The sequence below is a fragment of the Lontra canadensis genome, unplaced genomic scaffold (assembly GCF_010015895.1).
Source record: "Lontra canadensis isolate GAN:19392208 unplaced genomic scaffold, GSC_riverotter_1.0 scaffold2, whole genome shotgun sequence".
NCBI classification, from domain to species: domain Eukaryota; kingdom Metazoa; phylum Chordata; class Mammalia; order Carnivora; family Mustelidae; genus Lontra; species Lontra canadensis.
This window is the reverse complement of record NW_022630996.1, coordinates 35,769,962-35,791,864: the sequence shown is the minus strand read 5'-3', so window position 1 is coordinate 35,791,864 and position 21,903 is coordinate 35,769,962. Positions and strand designations below refer to the sequence as shown.

General features: G+C 40.5%; 1 protein-coding gene across 2 annotated transcripts in view; it reads left to right on the top strand.

The window, feature by feature from the left end:
• The window catches only part of BMPER (BMP binding endothelial regulator), a 245,416-nt gene that overhangs the window by 29,144 nt on the left and 194,369 nt on the right, over window positions 1-21,903 (top strand). For both annotated transcript variants that reach the window (XM_032871821.1, XM_032871814.1), the window contains exon 3: window positions 1,154-1,253. In XM_032871821.1, coding sequence (XP_032727712.1) covers window positions 1,154-1,253 — 100 coding nt within the window. The remainder of the gene's footprint in view (window positions 1-1,153; window positions 1,254-21,903) is intronic.

The window sequence follows — 21,903 nt, the reverse complement described above, 5'->3', positions numbered from 1 at the left end:
ACAGTGCTGGGTGCACAGTGGAATTACCTGGAGAGCTTGGGGAAGCATCTAGGCCTGGTCCTTAGGATCAATCAGATCTGAGCTCCCACCAGGGGGGTGGGAGACAGTGCTGGTCTTTGTGAAGTACCACACAGGAGTCTTGATTTACAGCTTAGGATGAGGACTACAGGACTGTAGGGGTAAATGAGGCTAGCTCCATGAATGCCCCCTTTCTTATCACAGACACCAGAAAGGGGGGCAAAGAAGAGAGTCGATTACTCAGATCTTACACCTTCTCTGAGCAGCAGTTTTCTTGTCTATAAACTGGGAATAGTAATAATACTTATCTCACAGAATTTTAATAGGAATGAAAGCCGTAGCACTTAGCGTGTAGCATCTAGAAGAAACTTACTGAAGCTCAGATCTTACTAAGTTTTGTGACATAGTATGTTCGGTGCACGTGGATCCAGCCTGTGTATAAACAGGCATATACATCATGTTTGGATCTTCTCTGAGACATTTTAACAGCTAACCTTTCAGGATAAAACCCAAGATGCAAATACTCAGCACACTTCATTAGCATAAGTGCTAATATAATGCAGCTGTCCCGTGGCTATAAAACACTGACGACTGTGTCTCTGCTTGGCATGAGGAATATTATTTTTTCTCTTTCTGAGCTGATTCAATACTCAACTTTGTCATTATTTGAGTTGGAACTTTAGATTGCTGCATTTTAATGCACTCTACTATTAAGGATTGTTGGACGGCTGTGTGCAAATATTTTTGTTCTCACGATGTAGTCCTGGCCCAGGTAACCCAATGGGCAAAATATGATTTACACAAATATTATCGTTTCTATAGTGTGTACTGAAAAGAAACCTTAGAACAGAGTGGGAGAAAGCTTTGCTCTTGGCATGCTCAGTTATCTAGGTGGCATTGGTTTCTCAAGAGGGGACTTTTCCTTCCCCGCTCACGTGCCCCTAATCTCAAAAGTCCTGTGTTTCTGGATGAATATTTCTGTTCCAGGGAGAGAGCAGAATGCTTGCACGAGTGTTTCTTGCCAAGATGAAAGCAAGATAGGAAGAGGGAGGCTAGCAAAACCTCAGGCATGTGTCAGGATTGGGGGGTTCTGTTTGGAGTTTCTTTGAAATGTCTCTTGTCTTTTTCTGCCTAGAACAAGGAAGTGACCTGTAAGAGAGAGAAGTGCCCCGTGCTGTCGAGAGACTGTGCCCTTGCCATCAAGCAGAGGGGAGCCTGCTGTGAGCGGTGCAAAGGTGATTTATGTCTCCGCTGCCTTCTCTTCTGGCTGCTGCTTTGGGCATTTTTATTTCTCTTTTTCTCACCTTCCTCTTCACTCAGCTCTTGGCTGGGGTGCGAGTGGGTGTTGGAGGGAAGCTAGTGTGTATGTCTGTTTGTGTGAGTTTGGGGAGGTTGGTAGCACGGGGACTCTGCTGACGGATGGATGGAAGTATGGGGGACACGTGCAAGTTCAATTTACTTTCCAATCAAGCTGCTGAAGTGTGGCAGAAAAACTGCAAACATGGGTACAGCACCCATGGGTGCTGGCTCGCGCAGGCGCACAGCTTATTCTGTCTAGAAGTTGCAGCCATTTTTCTAGGCTGCACGCCCGCCCTGCCTTGCCTCTGCCAGAGGAGTCTTTAAATGAAGCCACAACAAATGAAGTTATTGTTGTGGCCCCTAATAACTTTTTTCTTTCCTTCCAAATTGAATCAAAGTTCCTTCCTTTGCCTTTGGAGCCTCTTGAACATATCCTTACCCCAACTTTCCCATGATCCTCAGTGCATGCACTCTCTTCTGGGCCTGCTCTTCCTGGTGTTGCCTCTTGGCCTCAGCTCAGGTCTCTCCTCCCCAGGGGTCCAGATGCTCAAGACCCCTGGCCGTCCCTCATCCCTTCCCCTCTAGGTTTCTGTAGCACACAGAAGTCCACAGAGATACTTCATTGATGTGCTTTTCCTTCTTCATCACCTCACGTGCATTCAGTAAACTGCTAGCTCCTTGGGGACGGGAGCTAGGGCAGCTCTGACGTCACCTGGCGTGTGTGTGGGTATTGTCGAACAGAGTGGGGCCCTCTGGAGGCCCCAAGAGCACCGCAGCTCAGGATGTGGGGCCTGGAGTCACAGGGCCATGCCAGAATCCTGCAGTCCTGGGTGCAGAGTGTTTGCCAAAGTTCGAGTCCACTAGGAACTTCAGAATGTGACCTCATTTGGAAATAGGATCTTTGCAAGTGTTATTAGTGAAGATCAGGTCATACTGGTTGAGAGTGGCCCCCAATCCAATATGACTGGTGTATTTACATCAAGAAGAGGAGACAGACACACAGAGAAGACAGCCATATTATGAGAGAGGCAGATAGAAATACTTTGGCTCTGTGCCCTGGGACTCTGATTCATTTGTTCTGGGGAGGGGGCTGGGTATCTATTTTTGTAAAAAAGCTCCCAAGAGTCTGGATGGGGAAACCACTAAACTAGATCTTGACCTAGTACCAGGTGATTTTTATCCCCCAGAAGAGTATACACTTTTTTTTTTTTTTTTTTTTTTGGTGGGGAGGCTTAAAGAACCAGTAGAAGAACTCTACAGACACCGGGTCAACCAAAGCCCATGAAAAAAATGGTTTTTCAATGAAGTATAGTTGACTCTCAAAGTTACCTTAGTTTGAAGCATACAGCACAGTGGTTCTCCGTGGTTCACCACACTCTGTGTTCTGCTGTGTTCACAAGTGTCACTACCATCGCTTCACCATGCAAGTACACACCATACAGTGCCATTGACTCTAGCCCTGGTGTGTGTCACTCATCTCCATGACTTATTCGTCTAATAATATTCTAAAGCCCATTTTTTAAAACTTTTTATTTTTTATAAACATATAATATATTTTTATACCCAGGGGTACAGGTCTGTGAATCGCCAGGTTTACACACTTCACAGCACTCACCATAGCACATACCCTCCCCAGTGTCCATAACCCCACCCCCCTTCTCCCAACCCCCCTCCCCCAGCAACCCTCAGTTTTTTGTGAGATTAAGAGTCACTTATGGTTTGTCTCCCTCCCAATCCCATCTTATTTCATTTATTCTTCTCCTACCCCCTTAACCCCCCATGTTGCATCTCCACTTCCTCATATCAGGGAGATCATATGATAGTTATCTTTCTCTGATTGACTTATTTCGCTAAGCATGATACCCTCTAGTTCCATCCACGTCGTCGCAAATGGCAAGATTTCATTTCTTTTGATGGCTGCATAGTATTCCATTGTGTATATATACCACATCTTCTTTATCCATTCATCTGTTGATGGACATCTAGGTTCTTTCCATAGTTTGGCTATTGTAGACATTGCTGCTATAAACATTCGGGTGCACGTGCCCCTTCGGAGCACCACGTTTGTATCTTTAGGGTAAATATCCAGTAGTGCAATCGCTGGGTCGTAGGGTAGCTCTATTTTCAGCTTTTTGAGGAACCTCCACGCTGTTTTCCAGAGTGGTTGCACCAGCTTGCATTCCCACCAACAGTGTAGGAGGGTTCCCCTTTCTCCGCATCCTCGCCAGCATCTGTTATTTCCTGACTTGTTAATTTCAGCCATTCTGACTGGTGTGAAGTGATATCTCATTGTGGTTTTGATTTGTATTTCCCTGATGCCGAGTGATATGGAGCACTTTTTCATGTGTCTGTTGGCCATCTGGTTGTCTTCTTTGCAGAAATGTCTGTTCCTGTCTTCTGCCCATTTCTTGATTGGATTATTTGTTCTTTGGGTGTTGAGTTTGCTAAGTTCTTTATAGCTTTTGGACACTAGCCCTTTATCTGATATGTCGTTTGCAAATATCTTCTCCCATTCTGTTAGTTGTCTTTTGGTTTTGTTAACTGTTACCTTTGCTGTGCAAAAGCTTTTGATCTTGATAAAATCCCAATAGTTCATTTTTGCCCTTGCTTCCCATGCCTTTGGCGATGTTCCTAGGAAGACGTCGCTGTGGCTGAGGACGAAGAGGTTGCTGCCTGTGTTCTTCTATAGGATTTTGATGGATTCCTTTCTCACATTGAGGTCCTTTATCCATTTTGAGTCTATTTTCATGTGTGGTGTAAGGAAATGATCCAATTTCATTTTTCTGCATGTGGCTGTCCAATTTTCCCAACACCATTTATTGAAGAGGCTGTCTTTTTTCCATTGGACATTCTTTCCTGCTTTGTTGAAGATTAGTTGACCATAGAGTTGAGGGTCTATTTCTGGGCTCTCTATTCTGTTCCATTGATCTATGTGTCTGTTTTTGTGCCGGTACCATGCTGTCTTGATGATAACAGTCTAAAGCCCATTTTTAATGACATCCCATGAGTCTCAGTATTGAACAAAGATCATGTGAACACTTCAAAACACACTATTACATAAAATCCACATTTCAAGAATTAATGCCCAATTACTTATTAATAACCATGATTATCACAGCAAATTATAGTCGTTGTTAAAAAAACTAAAAACTAAAAAAGCAAAATAAAACCAAAGACAGAGATTAGAGTTATGCCATCACAAGCCAAGGAGCACCTGGAGTCACCAGGATGCAGGAGAAGGCAAGGAGGGGCTCTTTCCTGGAGCCTTCACATGAATTGTGGCCCAGCCAACACCCTGATTTGGGGTTCCTGGTCTCCAGGGTTATGAGGGAATAAATGTCTGTTGTTTGAAGCCACCAAGCTTGTGGTAATTTATTATGTCCGCCTAGGAGATAAAGATTCCACTGAGCATTTCCACATTTCCACTTGAGCTGGTCCAGACTTGGAATCTGTGTCCACCAGTTCCCTCCCATGAGATGGGGATAGTAACTGTGTTGGGGGGAATTGAGTGGGAAGGTCTCCATTCAAAGTGCTTAGCACAGTGCCTGGTGGGTAAGCATTTCTCAGTTAATGTAAGTATAGTAGGTGCTTTTGAAATACTTGTTAGGCTTGGGTTAGGGTTAGGGTTAGGGTTAGGCCGAACCCTAACCCTAACCTTAACCCTAACCCTAACCCTAACCCTATAAAAAACATAACTTGTGAAGCCTTTTGGGACAGGGACAAGTAGGGTGGATGATATTTTTTCAGAGCCTTCTCAATCAGCCATTTACCTATCACCCCCTTCCTATGAGTTGGGAGTCAGATGTTTTACCCATGTGACTTCCAAGAGCTATCAATGCAAGGCCTGAAATGTTCCTTTGTCAGCAATCTCCCAAGCAGATGGTCAGATAAAGTGATTCCAGCGAAAACACATTAGCAAGCCAATGTGTGTCCAACTTACTGTTGTTTCATCTTAAAGAAGCTCTTTTTTTCATTCTTCATTTTAAACTGCTTGTTTGTCATCTTTATCTTTCCGTGCTTAGCAAGGCTGCCTTGCCAGCGAGAGGCCAGTTGGACACCACAGACTGGAAGTGTCGTGTGTTAAGGGAACATGCCCAAGGCTTCTGGTTCTGTTTTCCCGTTAACTGTGGTACAGAAGGGAACTTTCTGTTGCTGTAGTGTGTCACTCTCTTTCCCGATTGTCCTGCTGTTTCCTGCATCATCATTCTTTCCTCTGATTATTCTAATCTTCCAAGGGAAAGAGACACCCAAGACACATCCGTTTCCTGAGTGTCTTTTTGAGCTTAAGAAAATAAGCTTCTTCAAATTAAACTGGACCCAAGAATAGACCAGCAAATTCAGTGTCCTGAGATCTCTTTCTGATAGTGGTGTCAGCCTTTTGGGGGAGATCAAAATCCCCAACCTGCCCTGAGGTGGTCCTGCGTGAGAGAGACTCATGAATGCATCAGACTTCTCAAGCTCTGGTGGTTGATGTTAGAGTTACCTACTTCATTTTCTGTATTTCTGTTTTATCACATAGTATTTGTCTTGTGGATTTTTAAGAGACACAACTGTATTTGCTCTTAGCTACCAGTGTATGTTTTTCTGATCAGAATAGTAACATATGCTCATAGAAGAAACTTTAAAAAATAGTCTGAACTGTGGGAAAGCAGAAAATAAATTTGCTCACAATCCCACCACCCAAAAGTTACAATTGTTAATATTTGGAATATTTCTTTCCATATTTTTTCCTGTGTAAAAATGTTTATTTAGCTGATATCTTAGAACTTATGTTGCATTATTTAAAAAAAAAATTTCCACTTAACCTCAGGGTATAATATCTTTTCAACTTATTTGGAAATATTGGCCCTTGATGGGTACAAATGATTCCGTTGTGGGAAGGTAATACCATTCACTGGGTCGTTTTCCATTTTTGGGCATCGAGGTTGTATCTTGGATATTAACTTTGGGCAAGATTAAAGACAAACAGCTGAAACCAAAGATCAGGTACAGTGAAGTAAGGACTGGAAAGAGAATCAGGAGGAGCGTTCCCTGGGTGAAGAGAAGACATTAGTGTGAACCCACAGACACCTCTGGGTTTGGTTTCCAAAGGAATCTGAATGGATGTCTCCTTAACCCTTTTGTGCCCTTTGTTCACACGGGGGAACAACAATAACAACAACAAACCTTTAGTGTGCCGCAGAAATTCGGAGATAGTAGCTGTGTTTCTCCTAAGACCTCTTCCAAACATCGTCCTCCATGACAGCACTGCGGGTTTTGACTTTTTTGATTCAAGGAGGGTGACTCAGGAAGGAATTGTATTAATGAGAATTTTGTCAATAATACTGTATTTTGGAGCAGAATGATGTTTAGGCAAGATTGTCTCAGGGTCAAATAATTTTGATTGGATCAGGGAATAATATGCAATTAATTTTCCTTGGGAAAGAAAGGGAGCTTCTGGTTTTGGATGAGTTAACACATGGTAAACAGAGAGCTGATGGACTAAATTCATCTGTATTTTGAAGGGCATTTATATTCAGGGGTACCACCTAAGGCTCATTCTAAAGCTGCTCACCAAACACACTAGGCCACAGTGTGGTCAGGACTGTTGGAGAGGTGAGTACAGCACGTATCTGACCTGGTGGGATGGGTAGACTGTGTAGATCGACCAGGCCTCCCAGCAGAGACAGTGCTTCGAGAAGAGCCAGGCATGCAGGAAGGTAAAATCCAGCATTGTTAACTGGGTGAAGCAGTAGTGAAAGCTGGCTCGCTGCTTTGACTTTCTCTTGAGTATTATTTTTTGTCGGTCCTTTCTCTTATCTGAAGGAATCATGAGTGTAAGCAGTAATTTTGAAAATGCAGTGGACTGCAGAATCACTTGTTAGATGTAGATTCCTGAGCCTTACCCCCTAATAATAATCGTAACTGAGAGCACCATCCTCTTCATCAAAATAGCAGCACCTGCTACAGGCAGTCCTAACTCAGAGCCAGGCATGAAGTCTCCACAGCTTAGGGAGGTAGGTACTACCATAGCGCCATTTTGCAAATGAAAAAATGGTAGCACTGAGGGGTTTAGGGACTTTCCCAAGGTCACAGAGGTAGAAAATGATGGAGATGGGGCATACAGTGTGGCATCACCAGCAGGCTTGCAGGCCTGTTGTATCAGAAACCCTGGGCCTGGGTGCCTGGGTCTACATTTCCAGCTCCCTACTGGCCCTCTCATGGGGGTTGAGACTTGAGAACCGCTGCTACCAGATGAAGAAAGGACAGGAAGACAGCGTGGGCCTTCTTGTTGAGGGAATGAGAACCACATACTTACAGGCTGTTGGTTGATATCTACTCTGTTAAACACATCTTTGAGATGAAAAAACTCTTTGCACTTTGTAGCCGTGAGGCCATCATGTTTCTCTGACTCTATGTATTCCTCTTATTTGGAAATTGTATATTGCTACAATGATGGTGTAAGAGATAAAGTAAAATAGATAATGGCCAAAAAAATACAACTCGAATGTTTAAGGTTGGTGAATATTTATCAAAACTTGTTTCCAGTTATTCAGTTGTGTAATAAATGGGAGAGAGCTCGATCCCTCAGAATTGCTAACCCACCTCCCATCACTCGTTGGGACTTTTCTCTCTCTTTCCCTTTTTAGCATAATTATATAATTTTAACTTCAGTTTGATACCTGTTACATTAATATATTTTCATACCAAAAAATTTAAACAAGAGGGAAAAAAGTCTTATTTGAACTATAAAAATTTACTCTTCTCAGAAATAACAACTCTTATCAATTAATTGGGTCTTTCCCAGAACTTTTTTTAGTTTATTATGTATTTATTCATATATATATGCATATACATATATACATAATTTCATATGTGTGGCTTATTTTTACATAAATGGAATTAAATGTTACATCATGTTTTATAGTTTGTTTTTTTAAAAATATTTCAACAGGGGTGCCTGGGTGGCACGGTTGGTTAAGCAATGCCTTTGACACAGGTCATGATCCTGGAGTGCAAGGATCAAGTCCCACATAGGGCTGTGTACTCAGCATGGAGTCTGCTTCTCCCTCTGACCCTCTCCCCTCTCATGCTCTCTCTCACTCACTCGCTCTCTCTCAAGTAAATAAATAAAATCTTTAAAAAATTTTTTTTCAACCATAGTAGGATGTAACAACTTTCCCATGACAGTTAATGCTTTTTAACCCTTGTGTGGATTCCATAGCATTCATGTAGAGTAATTTATGTAATGTCTCCCCACTGAGAGATGTTTAGCTTTTTGGTTATTTGCTAAGAAAGGAACCAGCTTGCCATGACTATTGTAGACACATGTGTATGTTTCTTAAGGACAGAAACCTGGAAATTGATGTGCCATGGGGGAGGCATACAAATGCTCAGTTGAAAAGGACATTATTTGGAGGGCTCCAAAAAAAGTCAAGACTAGTCTCCATTCCTATTCTCCTCATAGTTTTTAGGTCCTTTCTTCCTGAAAGGTGATGGAGGAGAGGAGGGAGAGCTAGTGTTACACCTGGCAACATTTAGACATGTTGGCTAGCTTCAGCTTAAAATCCTGCCTTGTCACTCCTGCCGATTCCTCATTTTAGACTGCCACACGGATACTCGTATCCCAGTTCTTCCTTGTTCTCCACTTACATCCTAGTACAGGGTATATTTTCCATCCTCTTTCTGTGGTTCAGTGAGAAATGGTAGCAAGTGTGAAGAACCTAGCTGAGGGCTATCAGTTGCTTTCGTGCTTTTCAGTGTATTCAAGAAAGCACTGATAGTCGTCAACATGTTAAAACTCAAATGATACTATTTTCACAGAATTTGGCCCAAAGCTGCCAAACTGCAGTTTGGAAGTTGACTAAATTTAGAATAAAGGCTGGATAAAGAACGGGGGAAATGTTTTCCTTGCCTCATATTTCTGAGACTGATCTTTCAATAAGAAATACCATTATTGGTATCTTTGTCCTCCTAATCATCAACATACTCTGCATTTGAAGCATTTGAAAGTACTCCGAGATTATCACTTTTTGTTTGTTTTGATACTTCTAATATGTGGAAAGTATGGAGAAGAGAAGGCATATTATCGGCTCATTCTTCTTGGACTGTCTCTTAACGAAGTTTGGGCCACATAAAAATCCCATATTATGCAATGTCTATGTTTATGCCCATATTTTATTCTACGTGTGCTGTATATTTGGCCACTTCTGTAGTTAGTGTTCATAGCTTATTTATGATTATGTGGGGCCTGATTTCATTCCTTTAAATAATTATAGATGTTTATATTTATTGGATCTATGACCATGCCCATTCTTTAAGGGTCCTTCCAAGTTATTCCCATTCTTTGTTTGAGCCCAGGCTGCTGATGAGGAACACACATTTCTGACGATGGACATTGTTCCTGTAGGAAAACACAATCTTTTATACACGGATCACCTTCTGGTATGATTAAAAGTGGAACCTGCTTGTATCTCCCAAGACCTCTGACTCCAAGGCTTATAAAAGCCATGGGCTTTGCCTTTCAGTTAGTGTTCTTGACACCCTGTGGGTATGGAATTGAAGATTGGTTTTCAGACCTTAGCCTCGTTATTACCTTCAGAGTAGTAGTCCTGAAAGGACTTGTTTTTCTGAAATGCAGGATACTGGGTCAGTTGATTTATACTCACCACTTGGTGCTCACAGTGGTGAGGTAATTTTGATCTTTCTCATTTTACATATGAAGTAGCTAAGGGCCCAGGTAAGTTAAATCATTCATTTGTCAAGGTGTTAGTGACCCAGGGCTCAGCCAGAGAGTGTCCATACCCTCAAGAAGCTTGCTCTACTGAGGGGCAGAGGAATAGCATCCCCTGTGGAAGTTCTCTAGGGAAGCTATGCCAGACCTAAGGGGAGGAGGACCGCTTGTGTGCAAGGGACTGGGGAGTGTTCCAGGGAAGGCTTTCCAGAAGGGGCAGCTCACTTGGATGAACAAGGAGTTAATCACATCCGAAGCGAGCGGGCTGTTCAAGGGAAAGCTCCCAGGTGAAGGTCATGGTATGCACAAAGACGTGAAATCATTCTTAGACATTATCAGCCACTCATCATCATTTAGGGAACTTGATAAAATGCCAGTTTCTGGGCTGTCCTTTAGACCTACTGAATTAAAACAAATCTGGAGTAAGCTTTTGTTGATTTGTTTATTGTTCGGGGAAGGGAGAAGGGATCAGATAAAAATGTAATAGAATCCTATCATGCCCTGAAACAAATAATACATTATATGTTAATAATAATAATAAAAAAAAGAATCCTATCATGACTTCGACTTATTTTCCTCTGAAAAAGATGTTAATATTGAAAAGGAAGTTGTAGGATAGATCTGCTTCGAGATAGAAATATAACAATTCATATTTTCAGAAGAATTCTTAGAAAGGTTGTGTGTGTGTGTGTGTGTGTGTGTGTGTGTGTATCCATGCGTGCATTTGTGTCCATGTTTCATTCATTCATTCAACAAGTATTTAGTGATCTACATGCCAGGTATTTATGGGATGGCGCTGCTTACCAAATTGTTTTTAGCTCTTAGGAAGTCAAAATATTCTTTAAAACAGAAAAATAAGTAAATTATAACTAGTTCTTCTCAAGCAAGTATTTCAGTGTACTTCTGAGATTATATTATGCTAAAGGAGTTATAAATTTCATCCAAATAGCCTAACAAGAGGGCAAAGATTAATTTAATTTGAAAAAACTCAAAATTGTTTGATGAAAACAGATGAGATCATTAAGAGACAATCACGGTTTGGGCAGCTTTTCTGTATTTGCTTGGACTTAGACTCACCCTTTAACTTGGGGTTCTTTCATGAACAATAATGTATTTGTTATCTGAATATATGTTTGTTATTAGTGGATCATAAATGAATAAGGTGTGTTTCCAACATTTATGGGTCAAATTCCATCCTCTTCATATAGAACATGAAACATTAATTGTCTGCATTACTTTGATGAAAGATATAAGAGAATAGTCTTTCATTTGTCAAGTGGGATTTATTTTCCACAATCTTCTTTTGTCTTTGATTTCTCTGTGCTTTATCTTATTTTTCTATGGGTCGTGATCCCATGGGTTGCATTTCTTTTAATAGTTTAACTTTTATATTTGATTTAAAAAATATCCTATGATGTCTCATGAAACGAAAGAGGCAAAACATAAATATTTGCGTACTAATTTCTAAAATCAGGCCAACCATCCTGGGCTCTGATAAATAAAGTTTGGAAAGCACAGCATGCATGGAGAATTTTAAGGGGATTGGGCTCATTTATATAGACTGATTACTGACCAAAGTAAAAGGGAACTATGAATAATGGTAAAAGAGTGAACATTATTAACTATAGGCTACCTTTATATAGTTCAAGGTCAAGAATGAGGGCTTCTTTTGGTGTTGTTTGGAGAGTGAACTGGAAGGTGATCATGTCTTTGATAATACTGCTTTGGGGCTGTTTAGAGGGAGGCAATCACTTACCATGTAATAGGAATGAATAATAGGAATCTTTAAATTAAAAAAAAAACTTACTTAAAAATGGTCACCCTCCCTATGTTGACAGAGTAAATTGTCCTATTGTTTAAACATTTTAAGATGGAAAGGCTGTTAGCCATGTGCGAACTGGTGGTTTTCTTTTAACCAAAGTTCTTTTGGCCCTCCTAAGGGTAAATTGATTGTCGCCCAAACAAGAGTGGCTCTTTGCTCAACCTTTGTTTTCCTTTTTTTTTTTTTTTTCAGATTTTTTTTTTTTGTTTTGTTTTTGTTTTCAGATGTTTTCCTTTTTTTAGACAAGACCAGATTCTTTGGTAGTGATTTATATGCGATTTACCCAGATGCAATTTGCCTCAGCTTTCACATTCCAAAAAAGGAATGAGCTGTCCCCGGGTTAATGCTCTAATATTCATTTAAATTATACTGTGAACTATAGTTAGAGAAGAATTTGGAAGGAATGACAAATCCAAATCTTTAGATTTTTATAGTTTTTTTTTTTTTTATATTTAGCCCTGAGGGAGTGGTTATTGTTATTCTGATTTAACAGATTGGGAAACTGATGTTTAAGGATCTGAAGTGCTGTTGGTTGAAGATCCCACAGTTGCTGAGAGGTGGGGGAGGGGACTTAGACTCCCACTGCTCCTATTCCTGATATCACACTGCCTGTGAGATAAGAAGGGAGGAGAGACCTGGAGAATCAGTAGGGCTCCAGAAATAAAGGAGAGAAGGCCACACTGACCTCCGTTTTTTCTTTGCCTTTGCCACACCCCTTCTCCCTTCACGGGCTTCAATAACCTGGGTGGGCCTGCAATTTCAGAGGAAATGTGTGGGCTGAGTTTTGTGGAGGTGATTAGAAACAACATTTGGCTTAGGAGGCGGCGGCTTTTCTTACTAACTGACATTTTTTTTGGAACCCCTAACTTTTTTTTCTCCTTTGTATTCATGACTGTTTATATGGCAGCAGTGCCCCCGTGAGACAATTTAGATGAGCTTTAGTCTTTTGTGAGTATGTATATGCCTACTTTCCTAATTTTTTTTTTTTTAAGATTTTATTTATTTATTTGACAGAGATCACAAGTAGGCAGAGAGGCAGGCAGAGAGAGAGAGAGGAGGAAGCAGGCTCCCTTCGGGGCAAAGAGCCCGATGCAGGTGTTGATCCCAGAACCCTGAGATCATGACCTGAGCAGAAGGCAGAGGCTTAACCCACTGAGCCACCTAGGCACCCTAAAATATTTTTAATAGAGAATGGATTCATACAATTAAAACTACACAAAGCATCTATAGTCGCAGTAAAGCTTTCTCCCCCTCTACACTCTGACCAGCTGGTACCCTTTCCTGGAGATAACCATTTACTTTCCAGAGCCAGCCTCTATTTTCAACCAAACGAAAGTATCCATTAGCTTTACTTCTAGCAGTTGTAATGCTGAAACCCTAACATATCACTTAAAACATCCTGAGAAACTGCATTGCTTTGGAAAACATTTCACCATTCAGCTACTCAATTCCAAGGCCACTGTTATTTTTACCATGATTTTGAGCTTAGGAGAATTTCTGATATGTTTCTTGATGAAATCGTTAGATTGATGGAATGCCTGCATATATATTTTAACTTATACAGTGTAACTAATTTTATCTACTCAGCCCCAGAAATTCGAGGGCGGGGGTTGTTTATAGGTTTTTAAAGACAAGAAAAAAAATAACAAGACAAAGAACTAGAGGGCTTTATTTCCCCCCTTCTTTTTCTCTAACTGAAAAATATGTATAAAATGATGTATTACATAGATTGGTTTCCCATAATATAAACCAGGCTCTTTTGGCATTTAAATAAAAATGACCCTATTTGTTTAAAAATATCTTGTTAACATTAAAATCATACTTTATAAAAATCTGTTTTAGTTCTTAAAACATGAAACAGAGATCGACTTTCCTTGTCAGACTTGTCCCAACCCATTTATTCAGGGTCTTTGTTTTTTAAATTCTGTAAGATTTTTGGAAAGCAGTTTAAATGAAGAGTTTGTGGTTGCCTTTAAGTTAGAAGGTTAGATTTCCAAGGCTTGTTGTGGGCTTGGGTGGATCAGTTTTCATTCTTTTTTTTTTTTTTTGTTAAAGATTTTATTTATTTATTTGACATAGACACAGTGAGAGAGGGAACATAAGCAGGGGGAGTGGGAGAGGGAGAAGCAGGCTTCCTGCTGAGCAGGGGGCCTGATGCAGGGTTTAATCCCAGGATTCTGGGGTCATGACCTGAGCCAAAGGCAGATGCTTAATGACTGAGCCACCCAGGCACCCCAGTTTTCACTTTTCTAAAGTGGGCAAGTTGAGGATGTTTTCATTGTGGCGAAGGCGCTGGTGGCCCTGGTCTCCCTTTTGTATCATATGCAAAGTGCTTCAGTCAGGTATGGGCCTGATAGCTGTGTTAGAACACAGGTGTTCTCACCATTCAGCTACTGATGCATAGTCTGTGAAGTTTCTATTGGGAAATAATAAGTAATGACAAATGTAGTGGCCTAAAATAATACTTATTTATTATCTTAAGGTTTCCACGGGTTAGGCTTCTAACACAGCTTAGTTGGGTCTCATAAATCTCCATTCAGGGTCAGCCAGGGCTGGGGGTTCGTCTGAAGCTCAAGATCATCTTTGAAGCTCATGTTGTTATTAGTAGAATTTAGTTCCTTGCAACTATAGAATGGCTTGTTTCTTCAGGATCAGTAGGAGAGCATCTCTCTGACCTATAGAACCTTTTAAAGGGCTCATGTAGTAGGTCATGCCCACTCAGGTTAATCTCCTTTTTTAATAACTCAAAAGTCCTCTGCCTTCGGCTCAGGTCGTGATTCCAGAGTCCTGGGATCCAGCCCCGCATCGAGCTTTCTGCTCAGCGGGGAGCCTGCTTCCCTTCCTCTCTCTCTACCTGCCTCTCTGCCTACTTGTGATCCCTGTCTGTCAAATAAATAACTAAAATCTTAAAAAAAAAAAAGAATGTTAATTATACCTGCAAACTCTATCTTCACTAGGCGAGATACTCTAATCACAGGAGTGCCATTCATCACATCCACAGGTCTTGCCCACAGTCAAAGCCCAGGGATTACACAAGGTGGATATATTAGGGAGTAGAAATCTTGGGGTCCATCTTAGAATTCTACGACTCATACTCAGAATCGTTCTGAGATGCATGGCAAGTAGACAAATCCATGGAGAATGGTGCTTGGAGCTAGAAGATAGCCCACAGATCACACTGCATACTGTTCTGCTAACAAATGCTGGCTCTTGGCTATTCTCTCTCTTCCTCTGGGCTGGTGGCCACCAAGCCCTGCAAAGTCCGGCTCCTGCCTCTCCTCTATCCTTCTCTTATCCTGGACTTCTCCAGAGAGAAGACCTTTTATCGTTTCCCCATGTTCTGTGCCCACCTCCTGCCATAGGCTTTTGCACATGCTGCTTTCCCATCTGATGTCATCTAGTTAACCTGTACCCTTTCTTCGGTTCTCACCTGAGAACCGAAGAATCACTTCCTTAACTCCACAGCCACTTGTAATAAAATGAAGTATCCCTCCTTCTTAAGAGGAGGCACAAATGTGTTTGAATATTTTGATTTTCTGTAACAGCCACTAAACTGGAGGCTCTGTGAGGGCAGCGGCTATAGTGATCTCAGCTGTGATCACTGCCTGGCACATAGTGGTGGCCTATTGATTATACGTTGGAAAAAGGGAAGTTGGAGGAAGGCAGGAAAGTTTGGGCCAAATTTCAGCCTTCCCTAGTTAGGACTCAAAAAGTGCGTTACTATTGAGTCATATGCATCTTAACACATCGTAAGTCCTTTGGGGATTCTGCATGGCTTAAAACAGAGTTGAGTAAGAATTCAAGGGAGAAAATAACAATGTATAAACAGGAATGAAGAATGGATGAATGTTTATAAATCAGCCCTAGATTCCCGATACTTTACTGTTTCTTCACTGAAATCCATATAAGGTTAAAAAAAATCCTTAAAATCACCAACCTCTGTGTATTTTAATGTGGTACTGACTCTAGTGTGTTTTTAGTGTTAACAGACTTGGTGATAACCTCAGTGTAATTTTTGGTAGCTCTTTCCTTGTCTTGTGCAAAGTTACCCAATAATATTATGAAACGATGACTTCAGATTTCCTAATTACCATCAATTTGGTATGATTTTCTGTTTCCTTTTATCACAGCATATAGAACACACCTCTAATTTAGCTTTGAGTTTTCTGCAGCTGCTCTTAAAACTATTCTGTGACTGCTTGTAACTTGCCCGCCATGAAGAGTAAAACCTCTCTGCTCTTGAAGATGATTTTCCCCCTCTGCTGTCCTATGTTTCACTATAGGAATGAAATCACAGTGATGCTTATCATCTGAAAATGTCTTGGAATCAGAACACTCTAATCTCCTCTGAGGCTTCTAATGGCATTGTTTCACGGAGGCTATCCGACCAAGAAAAAAAATATTGAGAGGTTCTGAGTGGAAAGTTGGGGTGCATCATTAGAAACTACAGGAAAGAAATGATTTGACACAGAAGCCCCCAACACCACTGTCCTAGGTTCTCTTTGATTTCCTGCTTGAGTTTGGCAATTGCAAAATTGACAGTATGTCTGTATGTGTGACATGTATCTATTTATGATGATGCATGAATGTACATGCATCTATGTCTTATTTTAAAAATGATCATCATGCTGCAATTATAACCATTCTCCTTGGGCTTTGATCGGTGCCTACTCTCTTTATCTTCAGAAAAAAACTTGCACTTTTTTTTTTTTTTTTCCTTTTAAGACCAATGTTCTAGGCTTTCTTTTTGAGAGGAGTCTCATCCTGAGAGCTAATGTGTATTTGCCTTAGAAATCTGTCTGCTGGAGAGGCTGACATTTAGCTGTACTGATGATAATGGTGAACAAAGTACATTGGTATGTCCATGAACTTGAGTGCATCCTTCACTCAGATGAGCTTATTTACACTGGAGCCAGCTAATTATGTTTCTAGTAGCTCGCTGGTTAAAGGGCTCAAGATGTTTATCTGCAGACATGCTTGGGCATTGACCAGCTGAGGTTTACCACATGAGGCAGCTCTCTGACTACCTGAGAATGTCTGGGCATTCTCTGAGCCATACCTGGGGCAGGCAGAGGGGTCAGATTTAAAAATGCGCTTGGAGTTTTTGACGTTTTGGATTCCGGGGACTGTGGTATGGCCACCTTGATGAGGCTGCGAATGCAAGGGTGACAGCTTGAAACCTCCAAAGGGAAGGCCACATTGAGGAGCTAAATGCAAAAGCCAGGGTAATATGTACAGGCATCTAGACAAGGAAATTCTGTGCTCTGAGGCCTGTGGATTAGAGGATAGGCATAGAAATTCTGTCATTTGAAGAATGAAGTGAAACTGGACTAGACTTGGAATTAGATGCAGAATCAGTTCCCAGCTCTGTCACTCGTTACTTGACCTTTGCCAATCCACCTCTTTCTGGATCTTCGTTTTGTCTTCTGTAAAACACAGCCGTCCTGAACCTAGATGCGTCTCAGCATTGCCAGGGCTGATGTGAGATATTCAGATTCTGGAGTCCCACTCCAGACCAAGTGAATTGTAGTTTCCAGTGAGTGAGACCCAGACATCTGTATTCTTTTTTTTTTTTTTAATTGTGGTAAAATATATACAGCATAATTGCCATTTAAAAATGTATAGTTCGGTGGCATTAAATGTGTTTGCATTGTTGTGCAACCATCACCACTGTCCATTTTAAGAACTTTTGCAAGTTCTTAAATGAGTTTCCCAAGCTGAAACTCATCCCACTAAACAGTAACTCCCTATTCTCCATTCTCAGCCCCCAGTAACCTCTATTCTACTCTCTGTCTCTGTGAATTTGCCTCTTCTGGGTATCTTGTAGAAGTGGAATTATACCACGTTTGTCCTTTGGGAACTGGCTTATTTCACCTAACATAGTATTTTAAAGGTTCATTTGTGTTGTAGCATGTATCATAATTCCTTTCTTTTTTGAGGCCAAATAAGAATTCGTTGTGTGTAGATAGCATCTTTTGCTTATTAATTCACCCAGCAGTGGACATTTAGGTTGTTTCCACCGGGTATCTGTATTCTTAATTAACAACGATGTGGTTCTGATGTTCAAAAGGCTTGGAAACCACTGGAATTAACGTTCTTCTGGTTATTCTGAGTTTGTGTGTAGGAGGAGTCTTAGGAGGAGGGTGAGATATAAAGTCAAAACTGAAACGATGTGACTGTTGGTGTTCTTAAGTTATTTATCTAGGTATATAAAATAAACAGCCTAACCTCTGATGCCAATCAAATGCCCTAAACTCTAACCAAGTATTCTTTGTCTGCTCTTAGGAAGAGAAGAAGCTTCACAGACCCAATTGCCTCCAATGTTAAAATGCATAGTTCTGTGTACAGTGCTTGTCTTCCCAACTCTTTGCTCAGGAACATCATGGTAGTTCAAAATTGACTGTGGTGGGAGGATTTACACCTTGGAAACTGGAACACCCTACAAAATCAGGCTTTTCCCTTTTGTAGAGTTGATTATTAAACATTAGCAGTGCACCACGGACTACATGGTAGGTGTTCAATGTTTTTCTTCTTTTTAACACTAACAAAAGAAACACATTTTAAAAGATAAGCCTTTGTTGACAGGCTGAAACCCAGAAATCCATGGTTTTAGGGTTTAGGAAGTGAAGATGATTGATAGTACAGAGCTCCCATTCAGCACCTCTCCATGAACTCCATGTTGGATGAGGTGCGGGTTTCTCTGTTGGTGGCGATTTCTCCTCAGCCCTCTTCAAGTATGATCATGCCTATCAGTGACTGCTTTTCTTGTCAGATATCTGGCAGTCTCTTCTACAGCTTCTGCCCATAGGTGAAGGTCTTTTTCAGTTTTTTCCTGTTTTTAGAGGCTGAATTTTTCTTTTTAATGCCCTTATCTACCCATGTTTCAAATGTAACGAAGACCTCCCTCAGTTTCCGTGGCAGGAGATCAGAGGGGGGCCACACACAGTCTCCCAGACGACTCTACAAATATGTTTGGGCTGTTTAATCAGACGTCTTTTCTGCTGGCCACATAGTCCTAAAATCCTCCCACGCAAATGAGGCTCAGCTCAAACCTTCTAGAAAAGAGCTTAGGTAAAGGAGGTAGCAGATAAGAAGAAAAAGATGGGCTGTAAGAATCTGCATTTTAATGGCTTCCCACCCTCAACCCCCAAGGGGTGCCCTTAGCCCTTGGACTGCTCTTTGACAAATGCTTGCTAAAAGTGTAATTGGCAAATACAGGCAGGCTTCATCCTGCAGAGGAGAGGCTCCTAGGCAATGTGTGCATCAAGCCTGATTTTTCCCATATAAACATTTTTTTTAATGGTATAAAAAGGGGCATGCCCCACAGGTGTATTTTGTAGACATAGAAAAGCTTATTCGAAAATTTATATAAAAAGGCAAAAGACCTAGAATAACCAAAACAATTTTGAAAAACAAGAGTAAAGGGGGAAAAAATCAGTCTACCCATTTTTAAGACTTAAAAATATAGCTGCAGTAATAAAGACAATGTGGTACAGCAGAGGGGTAGATGTATATATCAGTGGATCAGAATGGAAAGCCCAGAAATAGACTCACGCAAAATGCACAACTGACTTTGACAAAGGTGCCAAGGCAATTCAATGGAAGAAGACTGACCCTTTCAACATCTGGTGTGGGAAGAATTAGACACGCACAGGCAAAAAAATGAACATGATTTAAACTTCACATGTTATATAAAAATTAATTGAAAATTTATCGTGAACTTAAATGTGAAACACAGAACTATAAAACATGTACAAAAAGCATATAGGAGAAAATCTGTGGGCCCTATGGTTGGGCAAAGAGTTTTTTAGATTTGACACCAAAACACTGTCCACAAAATGGAAAAATTAATGAACTTCAGTAAACATTTTTGATTTGGGGAAGGCCTTGTGAAGAGAACAAAAAAATCTTAGTGGGAAAGAGATATGAGGAGGTGTTTCACCATATTGCATACACAGATGGCAAGAAAACTCATGAAAAGTTACTCAACATCATTAGCCATTAGGAAAATGCAAATCAAAACCACAGCGAGGTATTACAACTCACCTATCAAAATGACTAAAGAAAAAAATAGCATGATTAACACCAAGTGCTGGTGAAGATGTAGAAAATCTCTCACATATTGCTGGTAAAAAAATCAAATGATTCAGCTACTCTGAACATGAGTATAATGGTTTATAGAACTAAGTACATACTTACCCTATAACCTAACAATTGCTCTCTTGGGCAATTCCAGTAAAATGAAAACCAGTGTGACCTCAAAACTCTGTACACAAATGTTCACAGCAGCTTTACTCATAATAGGCAAAAGCTGGAAGCAACCCACATGGTCTTCAGTCAGTGAATGGTCAAACTGATGTATCCTACCGTGGAATGAAACTTGGCAATAGAAAGGAATAAGCTATTGATCTGTGCAAAAACTTCTTGGATGGATGTCAAAACAATTATCCTGAAAGAAAAGAGCCAATCTCAAAAGGCTGCATACTGTGATTCCATTTATGTAACATTCTTGAGTAACAAAATTATATAGATGGAGAGTTGATTAGCAGTTGTCCAGGCTTAGGGATGGAGGTTACTAAAAAGTGGAGTGAGTGTACTAATAAATGAATAGCCTGAGAGGGCTTTGTTGTGATAATACCGTTCTGAATGTTTGTTGGTTACACAAAGATGCACATATGGTGAAACTGCATAGAAACACACACACCCAGACACACAGGAGCACGTGTAAAGCCAGTAAAGTCTGAGTAGGTTCTGTGGACTACACCAATGTCCATTCCTGATTTTGATATTATATTATAGCTATTAAAGATATTAACACTAGGGGAGGTTGGGTGAAAGGTGCATGGAAAAAGATTTTTTTTTTTTGTATCTTCCCGTGAATCTATAATTATTTCAAAATAAAAGGTAAAAGAAAAATGGGGATGGTAGATTATTTCTGACAATTTTTCTGCAATAAGCCCTGAACATCCTATTTAATCAACCATAAAGTTTACATCTGTGTAATATGCTTCCCAAAGTGTAAAAATAGTGCAATGCAATTCATTAATCACAAGATGGCATTTCATATGTGTGTTGTTTATAGCTCATTTTTCTTCATGCTAGTCAGAGATTTTCATTGATGTCCTTGAAATTACTGTGGGGAAACTGAGGGCTCCATTCATGACTCTTTGTGGCCACCATAATTTATCCTGTGATGTTGTTGGTGTTTGGCTGTCTTCAAATAAATCTTATTTTCTTAGGTTGCTGCCATGTGCCCCAAACTGAAACATGTTCCTGTTTTGAAAAACGCATGAATCCAACCTTAGATGTTTGAGTTTGATCTTTTGATCCTTATTATCTCTTATTATTTGTTGCTTCAACAAGCCTCAAGCATGGCATGGTTGGTAGCCCAAGGTAAGGACCTTCGGAACAGAGTTTAAACATAGACCCACAAAATCAGGTCTTGCCTCTTTGGCCACAAAACCTGCATTTATTTTACTTTATAATATTAGCTTTAGACATCACTGGAGCATGATTTTAAAGTATCACCGAAAGGGAACATGTTGTGTTCTCCAGATATCATTTTTGCTTTGGAAGCTGCCACATTCTAAGCTTCCTCTGTGCGCCTGGCGGGAACCAAATAATGAATGGACCATGGATCTTTGAGCAAGATAAAAAGAATGGCTGTATGACCTGGACAAAGTAACTCAGCTTTTCTTGAGTTCTTATTTAAAAAACTAAGGGTAAAATTTTCTGTCCTAGAATTCTTTCTGTGAGGATAAAATGAAATCACATGTGAAAACTCCAAGGACAGTGCCTCACCTGTAATAATTACACAATGATTTGTATTTTTTCTCTTCTTTCCTTTTCTCTTGTTGGAGGATTCTTTATTAATATTTCTGAAAATGTTTTTTGGATCCCACCTTCGGAAATGACCTCTAGTGACATTTTGCCTGCCCACATTAGAAAACCAGTCTGAAAACTTCACAGGAAGTTTCTTTTCTTTTCTTTTCTTTTCTTTTTTTTTTTCCCATATTTACTCCATATGAGCTCCCGTCAGTTCTTTCTCCTT